The 12,298-nt window shown below is 43.9% G+C and overlaps 1 protein-coding gene across 1 annotated transcript in view; it reads left to right on the top strand.

Annotated features, from left to right (window-relative positions):
• The first annotated feature begins 4,625 nt into the window (after positions 1–4,625).
• The window catches only part of LOC124171475 (ETS domain-containing protein Elk-3-like), a 29,474-nt gene continuing 21,801 nt past the window's right edge, over positions 4,626–12,298 (top strand). Inside the window, exon 1 of the mRNA XM_046550652.1 lies at positions 4,626–4,847. Coding sequence (XP_046406608.1) covers positions 4,790–4,847 — 58 coding nt within the window. The 5' untranslated portion in view covers positions 4,626–4,789. The remainder of the gene's footprint in view (positions 4,848–12,298) is intronic.

The raw sequence follows: 12,298 nt of genomic DNA on the forward strand, positions 1-12,298 counted from the left end.
TCGAGATTATGGACGAGGGCACGGCGAATTTCTTATCGAAGGCTGGACTTGGAGCCTATATCCATGTGTTTGCTGGTAAGTTGCGAGTTGTGGTTTATTCTCACGGCCATTTTGTGTTTATTCTCACCGCCATGTTGCATTACTTTCATGCCCGCACTACCACCCTTTGCTTATGAGTTCTTCAGATTCCTTTTGTTATCTCTATGTGCTTATTAAAACAAAGTTCAAACTCTCAGATCATATTTTGTCGGAAGTGCTGCTGTGCTTATTAACATGGACCTTTATTTATTGAGGTTAAATTGTCTCACGTTTCTTGTATTTCCCGATAATATTTATAATATGTTGTGATTGTATTTTAATAATATTTTATGTTATTGGCATAGAATGTGATAATGATATTAATTCACTGTATTTTGTGCACTTTTTATGATATTATAACGGTGGATTCATCGAGAGCCTTGCGGAGTAATCACCGAGAACGTTGGCACGGAGGTTATTGACGAGGAAAGGAGAATGAACAAGAAGAGATTGAGAAAAATTGTGTGTTTGGAGTGAATTTTATGTAACTGTGTGTTTACATATTGGAAATAAATGTTCTTTCTAGTGTTCTACAAATGGGGATATTTATTTTTCCACCCACGCACATTACAATATGTTGAATTATGTGATAATAGATAGGTATTATGACAACTACAGAGCTAGGTTTTCTCATTTTTTAGTTGCACTGTCCTAGTGGCCTATTCAGAAATTGGTTGAAAAAGACCAATATTAAAATGTAGTGGGCTGAATAGGAGGGAGGAAGGGGTAGGCGCCCAATCCTTTGGGCAGGTGATCTAAACTTTTCATTCGGCCTCCAAACGTCGTTCTGATGAGCTACCCAACGCTTTGGTTCTCACACCCAAAGTACTCGTCCATCTTCTTTGGATGTAGCAACCAAAGGAGTAGTTGGAACATCCAACTCCTCATCACCCATTCCCTTTGGGTGACACAACCAAATGTATGGACAAGTCCTTTCCTTCACCTCAGCTTTGGGTGTGACACCCAAACCTACGATTCTCATATCCAAAGTGTTTTTTCAGTGTGCGATTTAGGCAACCTTCCCCTACTATAAATAAATTGCGCTGGGAAGATTTTTCTAAAGCAAAATTTGCTACACTATTTTTCATTCGAAAAAGCAAAATTTCACGCAATCGAAGAGAAAAGCTCGTCGACAGCGATGGATACAGAATTGATGCAGTCAGGAAAAACCAAAAAAAGTCCGAGACATTACCGTTTTCCAAGTAAATGGATGGACGAGCATGAACACATGAGCACTTGTGCTTGCATTGCTAACAAAATCAAAACCAAGCGATATATTTGAGTAATAGATTTGGCGAACGCAGAATCGAATAATCTGGCTCAGGTTTGGCAAATGATCTTCGTTCGGATCGTCAGGAGTGTCGCTACATTGAGCAGTGGAGCGTGGCACGAGAGAGCTCATTTGCAGAGTATCAGAGAGCACGGCCACAATGAGTCAATCGCGACGAGCACACCTCATTTATAAGATCATGATGAATTCTGATCAAGATTCTGCACGTTCCTTTCCTCTGCCCTGGGGCGGTCTGGGATGATTGGGGGCCCTCGGTCAGGGTCTCAGGATGGGCTCCCCCTTACCGGGGAATTCGGGGGTCCCACCCCGGAAAATTTCAGGAAATTGCATGCCTGGAAATGGATTTTGACGCTATTCTGGCTCTTAAAAACCAGATAAAAATTAATTTAAAATAGCAATTTCGTAAGAAAAAATACTATGAAAAGTGAGAATTTCACAGTTTCTAAAATTTAATTATGCATTATGCTTCCATTATCTATTATTTAGTAGATATTTCCCTTGAAACTGCGCTGAAATCTGAAGAACCCCTACAGTAACCTTTTGTAATAACCGTTATAAAAGCATCAAGTTCTCTTTTATGTTCTGACACCTTTGTTTTATTTAGTTTTATATGATCGTTTTATACTGAGTATTCATACAATGTAAGACAACCAATGAAAACGCATAATTTTTGAGTAGCAAAAAAAGTTAAGTAACTAAGTTTTTTTGGTTCTAGGGTTTAAGTAATTCTTTTTATATTGCACATACGATTAACGGTAGACGCGAGCGCTGAGGGGGCCCCCGAAGGTCGGGGCCCTTGGCGATTGCCGACCAGCCGACCTGGCCAAAACGCCCCTGCCTCTGCCCCTTGCGTCTCTTCCTCTCCACATTCCGGAGAACAAAATCAAACTATATGCTGCCTTTCCTACCGCTTGTTCTTGAATTTTGAGTACATATTAGTGAATTTTCTTGGTCACTGCCATTCCTCAATTCACAGAACTCACAGTTCACTTGGATACAACTTTGACAAAATGATCTTCACCGAAATGTGATGTTCACGGGGTTCGATAAAAGGAAAAAGTAGGAATATCTGGATAAACTTCTTCTCTTATCTTTTGATAAGTGACTTACATATTACCCTGCGAGCCACCTCTAGGATGTTTGGCAGGGGGTGATCAATCACCAACATGCAGCATGCAATAGGATTCCCACATGCACACCACATGGACATGTAATTTTCTCGCATGCTAACAAATTATACTACCGCATTCATGTAAAGGCAAAACCTGCCAACTAATTAATAAGGGTATCTGCCAATAAAGCTAGAGCATACAAAATATGCTGTTTTAAATAATAAGAAAATTCAGAAACGTTAGTAGGCGACAATACAAGTCATCTAATCCATTTGTGAATTCTAACGCTGCCGTTATAATCTTTTATTCATTGTGGAAAAGAAACCATTCTGAATCTGTATGTTCTACAGTTTATCTTTCTCATTTTATTTATATTATCTGATCTACCGCAGCATGTTGGCGCTCGTAAGATATGCCTAACCTCGTCAGAAAATACACTGCCCTAGTATTTATCTAATAATAGGTTTAGTCTATTTTTCTGTCAAAGGTCTGACAGAGATTCCCATCTGAGTCTATCTAAGAGGTCAGTGACACTATCAAGACTATCATGACGACTTTTCACGTACCTGGCAGCATTTCTCTCACTTTGTTGTCGCAATTTCCTAATATTCTTTTAACGAAACCCAATTTACGATTACCTTGACCTGTTACTTTCCAAATATATTTGTTCCACGATAGATCATAATCGAACCTAACTCCTAGATATTTCACGGATTCTACAGTCACTAATTGGGTACCCTGGATGATATAGCTATTTTGTGGGGAGTTATTTTTTGCCAGAAATTCATTGCTACACATTTTTTCACATTTTATTCTGTCATTCCTCGCACCACGCTTGGATATCCACAAGGTCGCTCGTTAGTTCATCCCTATTTTTACTGGAATGGATCTCCCTGAAGTGAAGTTTCTCGCGGCTGGTTGATTGCCTCTCATTAAAGGAGTAAATCACATTGGTGAGTCAAGGTATTTCGCCCACTGCGTGGTCCGTAGCCCTTGCTGACCTCTCATCACATAAGACCCATCCAATCAACAACTCTCAAACTGAGCATTGGACCTCCTCCAATCACAGTCGAGCACTTGCAAAGATCCGAATGGGGTTCATCCGTCCAACACTTATGACAGTTACAGGGATAGCTAATTCTTTCCTCGGATATCTTCCGTTGCCCACTTGACTTCTCACCCCTCGCTGTCAGTGATTATGATCACAAGTAAGACCAGAACGCGTTCAGAACATAGGCGTGCATCGTGATGAATCTAGAGGGTAGCTCCTTTCCGCACCATACCAGCTAGAATTTCTAACGCTTTTTCATCACTGCGATTTAGAGTTCGGTAATTTTGATTGTTTTTGTGTTTGCTGGTTTGCAGCATTCGGATTTAGCAACGTTAAAGATCACCATCATGTTATTTTTACGGATAATTTGTAATAAACAACAGTGAGTCAATAGAAGTACGGCATAACATTTTTGTCGTTCACTCCGCAGGATGAGGCTTTCGACCTCCGACCAAGATTCCACGAACGACTACCTCATCTGTTTCAAGGCCTTGCATATGATTACCGGAACACTAATCGAAACGTTATCCAGGACAGCTAGATTCACTCGGTCGAAAACCCGATAAGAATTAAACCCGAGATCACAATGACGGAAAGCAACGGCAGCGTGTCTGGCGGCGGAGCATCGATATGATGATTGCTGAGTGCATTAGCGTTTGTTCCTCGGGGGATTATAGCGAACTCCGAGAGAGCAGCTGAAAATGAAAGACGACGACGCCGATGTCAAACAAAACAACACCGAGGAAGGCTCGCCTCTGACAAGCACACGACATTAGGAAACACTCCTCATTTCGCGGGAAAGCCACGCAGCCGTTGGCCGCGGATAATGTCGCGAGCATTGTCATGGCAGAGCACTTTGTTCGAGTGAAAGGATTTTTCAGTGATTGGAACTGGGAGGGGGGGTTGCGCCCGCTCGCGACTACAGCCCCCCCTCCCTTTACGCCCCCCCCCCTTGCCTCCGGCCTGCGCGGCTACCTGGCCTGCGCCGTGTGGGCCAGCGGCCCCCCATTGGCTGCCTGCGGCTCGTTCATACCATTGGCTGTCGGCGGATGGGGGAGGGGCGACGGGGGCCGCATCCGAGTCAGCCCCCACTCGATCTTGACTCCAGTAACGTGAGGCGGCGGCCCAGCAGCCCCCGAGAGACAGCAGCGCCCCCCCGAGAGGCAGCAAGCAGCCCCCGCCATCGCTTGCCGAGGAGCAGGAGCGGCCGCGCGCGGTCTCCGAGGAGCAGCGGCGGCCGAGGCACGTGCGGCACCCATGTTCGCCGCCGCGCCGCCGTGCCTCGTGGCCCGCCATCGCATCCAGGGATTCCAAGGTACGAGCTGCGGGTGCGGCATCTTCGCGGGGTGCAGTGAGCCAAGGCGTGTCACTAAGAGGAATCGCTCATTCCACGCACCATTTTCCGCTGACGCTTGGAGGCCAAGTACATCGTGTGAAGAGAAACGTGAACGCGATACCACCCGAAAAGATGATTTCAAGTAACCTTAGGGACTGGATAAAATAGCGCGTAACCCGTGTCGTTTTCCGTTATAAATATTTGTAGCTTTCATCTTTTCGCGTTTCACGTTCTCAGTTTCCGTCGCACGGTACAGTTTGTGTTCCAGACCATGTATAATATAACGTGTGACTTATCTGCGAACAAGTGCACCCGTTGAGGGTATTGGGAAAGTGAGTGGATATTTAGGCCGTACGTAAACAAGGCAAGAGAGGTGTGAGTGGCACTGAGTTTATGCCATCTGTGGACTGTTTGGTGATGGCAGGACTTTTTCGATAGGTAAAACTGCTGAAATAATTCAAATCACCAGTGATGGGAATTGTGCATTTAGTGTCGATCAAGCAGCCAAAGCACATCAAAGAGCGGTGGCCTCTTGGTCACTCGCCGAACAGTGTAGCCACCTTATTGCCTTTTTTCCCGTCAGGAATACTCCCATCTCCCCACCAGTCAGCTTCACTTATGGCAAAGGAGAATTTTCTAAGAGAAGGAAATATCAGCCTTGATTTGCATTCAAAGCAGACTCCCGACTCCGCACAGAGTGCTCTTACCATTCAGTGAATCAGCCGTCTTACTCGAAGTGCATGTGTGGTGATTCGTGTTCATTTGTCCTCTCGGACATGAAATGCTAGCCCGCAGTTGTGCGTAAGCACGCCACCAAGTTCCCGAATTAATAATCATATCTTTCAATACTATGATTTTCGCAGGAGACACATTCCATGAAATATTAGGTAACTAGCCAGTTTTAAATATTTACGGAGCCAAAGTGCGATAGCTGAATCAGTTAGATTAGAGCACTCGAAGTGCAACTTGAAGAACTTGGTTCGAATCTGGGACAACAACAATAATTTCCCCCCTGCTAGTTATCTGCGCCGAGTGAGCCATTGAGGGTGACAACGGTTTTCCTCCCCCTCCTCATCGCTAATTCTCTGAATTGACGCGCCAAAGACGCAACTGCATCTGCCCCAGTGGGACCATTGACTCCTCTCAACCAGCCACAATACAATTGCAATTTTCGCGTATTTGTTTACGTTGTCAGTGTAGTGTCGTGCTAGTGTGGAATGGAAACTAAAAATAGAAGACTGTAATTCCTCTTTGATAAGTATGAGGGGGGATCAGGTAGGTGTGGTGGATAGAGTGTTGGCTTCCCATTCCGTGGGCTCGGGTTCAAATCCCGGCGGTGGCAGAGATTTTTCAGTGACTGCCCGATCCCTGCTTGAATCTATGTATGAGAAAATTTCATACGCAACACGCCGTCCGTCGGATGGGACATTACGCCGTGATCCCCTTGGCGCCTTTCGTTAAGAGCAGGCTAATGCCGACGCCGGGTTTCTCTCCACCCATCCTTAACTACCCTTCCCTCGAGGCGCAAATGACCTAAGCTGTCCGTAGCCTCCTCCAAATACCATACCAAATATGAGGGAAGGGTTCAGTGCATACAATAGATAGCACTGTATGTTTCGCCCCGGGGTTGGTTGGCACCGACGTGTGCTTCCAACGCCATTCTTCGCAGTCTTCAGGTTTCGCCTTGGGTACCAATAATCTCCGGAAGCCAGAAGGCAGCCGAGAGCTATTCCTACTCTATATGACGAACCCTGCCGTTGTACTTTTGATCGATGTTCGATTTGCCCGTAAAGCGTGAGGTCCTTCCTTGGCATGCAATATTTTTCCTTTTAACTGAATATTTATGGCATTATGTCGTGAAAAGCATTTATCTTTACTGATGGGAAATAGCACCCCCTCCTGCCCATGTACGGGCATAGGCGGGTTTAGGGGGAGGCATGGGGGCACGTGCCCCCCGCGGACGCTTGAAAAATAGACAAATATTTTTATACGATTATCATTACGCTCGTTTTGTTTTGTGTAATACAGAGCCTCAATAATTTATCATTAATGACTTTGATATTAAAATAGAAGGAATATTTTTTACAGTTATTGTTGCATCTTGATTTTCATATGTATGTAAAAAAGGTATGAGAAGATTGTTTGCCTGTCAGACCCTTTTGGCCCCCAGAAAAAATCCTGGATCCGCCCTTGTGAACGAGGTTCGCAAAAGGGGTCCGAACTCTCCGCCCCACCCCCCCACCCCCCACCAATGCATCGCACACTTTGCAATCCGTCACGATCATTCGTGGGCAATGAAAGCAAAGGCCTCGCGCCCACCGGTCACTGCTTCTAACGAGAATGCACTGAGTAGAATGGTGACCGATCGTAATGATCCTCTGTGCCACGAAGTACTTCACTTGCGACAATATTCATGCAAACCCTAACGACTGAAACCATTGGGACGCAATGGGGCATGATGCCATTGTCCACATCTTAAAGCACGCAAGGGAGGGCTCAGGTTGGCTTCAGCCCCCCGACATTATGTTCTTGTGCGGCAACTACATCTGCTCATTCGTTTAGATATTTGGATTGCTCTGGATCGACGTCGCGGGGCCTGCTTGTCAGCCATGACTTCACTCAGCGATCGGGTTCCCTCAATGACAATATCACCTAATGACAGCAGCGCCGACTCCATGGGGCTTGAGGGGGCCCGAGCCCCCTCAAAATTCGTTATAGGTGTGAGGAGAAAATGTGTCAGGCTTGTCGATTTTCCTCTGAGTGTCCAGATATCGAGATTCTAGCTATAAAGGTTCTAATGTTGATCATACGACCTTTCTAAAAGACTTAAAAAACTTAAAACTCACTACTTATAAAATTTCCCGGGGAAAGATTCCCGGTTTGGGCCCCCCCCCCAATATTTTTTATAAGTCGGCGTCCCTGCCTAATGACGATGTCTCCATGCTTCTGGATTTCACCGCGTATATTTTCTCTGCGACGACAGTTTCTCCGGTATTCCAACCGACGTCTTCATGTCGAACTGTCGTCGCAAATAAAATCCACGCGGTGAAACCCAAAAGCATGGAGACAACATCTAGACAACGCCGCGGAAAACTACGCATCACATCACCTAATGACGTCTAATGGAACACTGGGCGAAAAATGTGGCGTTATAGCATTGAAAACTTACCAGAGAAAGGATGAATGGACAAGTGTTTTTCGTTGTTAACTTCTCTCCCCCCTTCCGTGAAACGAATTGTTTTTCGATTCGAATTTGGATGTCCCCATTGCAGTGACAGCAAAAGTCTCTCAGGGTGGTGACCACTTCCAAGTGTGAGCACGCCTTCTCATCGTCCGTATTCACTTCCCCACATCCGTGGAACATCCGTCAAGAGAGGCGGGGAAATGAGCGCCTTCCCAACTTCGTGTTGTGACCTCGCACTCGGAGGATCTTCGCTTGCGGTCCTCGTCCGAAGGCTTCGCACGATATTCGAACCTTCCAGATCCTCGGTTGTCGATGGAAGGGTCCCGGCTTCAAACCCCGGGTAAAGCCTTCGGACAGCCCAAACGAAAATACTCGAAATGCGAGGTACCCAGGAAAATAACTTTCTCCCCCCCCCCCTCCCGCCGTTATCGCTCGCTGTACGACGCGATAGGATGACTAAACAACTTCAATCGATAAAGAATAGTAAATCTCAGGGTCCGGAGGGAATACCCGCGCGTGTCCTGAAGGAGTTAGCTCCACAAATCGCACCTTACTTAGAGATAATATTCAAGAAGTCACTATCTGAAGGAAAGTGTTGAAGTTAATGAATTGATCGATAGCTGATTTAAATTAAAAGAAAAATCAAAAGGGTTGTCAAGGGTTAACAGTTGTTGATTAGTTACCGGATAAAAACCATCAGTCAAAGAGACAATAACGACGAGTCCCATTAAAGATTAATTAGATCATTATTTACGTTAATGCTGTGTCTAATAGTTATTTATGGAGCAAGAGAAGAACAAATTTCAATAGAAAGTTACCGCTAGACTGGAAAATTGCAAGCGTAGCACCCATATTCGAAAATGGAAACAGACATGACCCCGGCAAATATCGTCCAATCTCACTAACATCGGTAATAAGCAAGATACTTGAGCATATCGTCGTTAGCAATATCATGACTTTCTTGGACAGTCGTAATTTCCTCCATGCCTGTCAGTGCGGATTCGGAAAAGGTAGATAATGCAAAACATAGCTCGCGCTCTTTCTTCACGACGTTCTCAAATCAGGTGAATCGAAAAGACAAGTAGACGCATTATTTCTAGATTTTAAGAAAGCTTTCGACACGTTGCCTCACAACAAACTTTTATAAAAATTACAATCAAGCGGATTAAACGAAGCAGTGGTAAAATGGATAAGCGACTTTCTGAAGGATCTTAAACAAAAAGTAGTTCTTGACGGAATTAGCTCTGATGTAGTTAAAGTGACATCAGGTGTTCCACAAGGCAGCGTAATCGGGCCCCTTTTGTCCATTATATACAATATTGACCCCTGCTCCCGAAATAAAATACGTTTATTTGCTGATGATGCTGTCATCTATCGCGAAATTAGTGATCACTCTGACTATGAAATTCTATCATCGGATTTAAACAACGTTTATTTGTGGAGTCATGAGTGGGGACTCGAGCCTCATCAGAGAAAATGCATGTCGGTGCATATTTTGCAGAGTTCGTCCAGCTTTAAACATGTTTATACTGTGGATGGTATTAATATAAAGGAAACAGACGAAGTGAAGTACCTAGGAGTAACGGTAACCTCAAACCCCTCGTGGGGAATACATACAAGGAATAATTGCGGCATAGCGCTGAAGAAATTAGGATTCGTGAAGCGTATTGTGGGATTAAAGATTGAGCGTAAACATTTTCGGATGAGGAAGTAAAAGAAAGGTTCTATTTCGTACTCTTCCGACCGCACCTTGAACATAAAGCGAACGTATGGGATCCGGTGCAGAAAAAAATTAATCCGCGAACTGAGTAAAATACAAAGAAATGCTGCGCGGTTCGTCAAAAACTGCTACGAGCGTACAGACAGCGTTTCCCAGATGTTAAGCGAATTAGGCTGGGAGACTCGGAGGTTGCGCCCTAGGTTTAAATTGATTGAAACAATTGGGAATGGATATCTTTAAAAGCGACACTGAGAACATAATATTAGAGCACCACTATATTTCCAGGCCCGACAGAAGCGATAAATTAAGAGACATATTTTGCCGAACGGATAGATATGCGAATTCCTTTTTTCCCCCGAACCATTAAGGACTTTAATAAATGCCTGTCATAACATCGTTAGAGCATTTCCTTTTTATGTGCATATGGCTGGTGTCCTAACACCCCCTGCCACACGCCTTTTAGGCGGCCTGCGGGGTAGTATGTAGATGTATACACCAGCTTGTAGCTTCGTCTAGGGTGAGCTCAACCCTTGCCGGCCGAAGCCAACCACCGCGAAGAATCAAGCATTGCTCAAAACAAGGGAGACGAGATGAGCACATTTGAGGAGGAGCGAGCACCTGTCCCGCCGCGTGGCTCAACGGCCGTTTCAAATATACATCGACGAGGTGCCGTGCGAGCCACCACTAGCGTGTGAAAGTATTTCTTGATTTCTTGAAAGATTCGTTGAAAGTGCCGCTCTCCAGAGGAAAGAATGGCATGTAGAATGAGGGCTAGCTGATTCTCGCGCGTCCTGCCTTTTCGATATCCATACTGATATTGACTGAACAAGTTTTCGCAATCTAAATACCTCATTGCTGAGCTGATGACTATGTGCTCTAGTATTTTGCATAGATAGACGCCAAGGAGACACGTATATAGTAACTAGGATCTTCTGTATCCCCTCCCTTAAATATAGGGGTGACGTCCCTTTTTTCCAATCTCGAGGGACACGATGAGGAATTCTTCAAATACCAATTTCAAAACCGGTGCAATTTCAGTGCTCTTCATAAGCTCTCGCGGCAATCTGATCGCTACATGGGGATATATTGGTGTCGATGGATTCCAGGTGACCTTAAATACTATGGCAAGAAATACTAATTGACTGCATTGGAGTTTTATACTATCTAACATGGGTAGCGGTATTTTTCTGAAAACAGGTAGTGAATACTCTTTGAAAGAAGGAGTTTATGATATTCGCTTGTGCTATGAAATCGCTAGTTCTTCATTGCCGTTTTTGACTGACCTTACCGTGCATTTTTTTACCGTGGACCTCCATCACGTAAGACCAACATGTCTTCGGATTTTCTTCCCAACTTTCACCTAATATTTCAGCCAAAAATTCCATTATTCTCTACCTAAAGCCGTTTTTGTGGTTCATTTTGCTGTCCTACATTTCTCAGATAATTTTTTATGTTTTCTTCGCGGAGATCATGACTGGCATTCTTAATTTTCGAATACATGGTTCTTTATCGCTTAAGAAATTTACGGACATCACCATAATACTTCTTAGGTTCCGCATTAGTTTTATGCTGTTTACTAGGTAAAGTGTCATCTACGGCTGGTTGAGTGCAACTACTACAAACAAACAATCCAAGCACCTCCGATGTAATGGATTTCGCTAAAATATTTAAACTTTTCATAATACTTCGCCATTTCTTACCTTAAACTATCGATATCAGCCTTATGGAATAAATATACTTTTCTCAGACTGGCTATCTTTTTAATCGGATTTTAGTATACAACCAGCACTCGCAGCTCTATGACCACCGATGCCATTTATGGATGAAATATTAAGGACGCGTTCAGGTATATTTGTCGCTAAGAAATCTAGAATCTTATTTCCTCTTGTCGGCGTTGGTTAACATTTGGTGCATATTGTTGGACGTAAAAGTATCGATCAGTATTTCACAATAATTCCTTGCCCTTCCCGCCATTTTTAAAACTATATCTTCCAATCTATTCACGCTAAGTTGAAATCAACACCTATAATAACATTATAATCGTTATATTTTTCATGAAACGCTTAGCCTGTATTTCTAACGGTTAAAATTTTATTTATATTTGAGTCACGGTGCCTGTAGTACCACCATATAAAATCATTTTAGACTAGCAATTGATTATACACTATACTCTATTCCAGTGGCGTATCTAGGAATATGCTTGGGGGCGATGGGGTGACCTGGGGTGGCGACCCCTCCCCCAGGCAACCGGGAAATTTTTTGAAAAACGGAATGCCTGGAAAATACATTTTATATCATTTTGGCGCTTAAGATTTGACTTTAAGGAGATGCAGTTATTTTATGTCAAAACTAGACAATGGTTTTAAATATTTTTTTATTTCTATGAGGCTTTGGAGGGAGATCTATCGCCCTCATCCCCCCTGTAGTTATGCCACTGCTCTATTCATTGATTATCTGTACAACCCTCAGCTCTACTTTCAATCTCATCCATTACAGCTATAAACACTCATATTCCTACTATCTCCT

The sequence above is a fragment of the Ischnura elegans genome, chromosome X, assembly GCF_921293095.1.
Source record: "Ischnura elegans chromosome X, ioIscEleg1.1, whole genome shotgun sequence".
In the NCBI taxonomy this organism is placed as follows: Eukaryota; Metazoa; Arthropoda; class Insecta; order Odonata; family Coenagrionidae; genus Ischnura; species Ischnura elegans.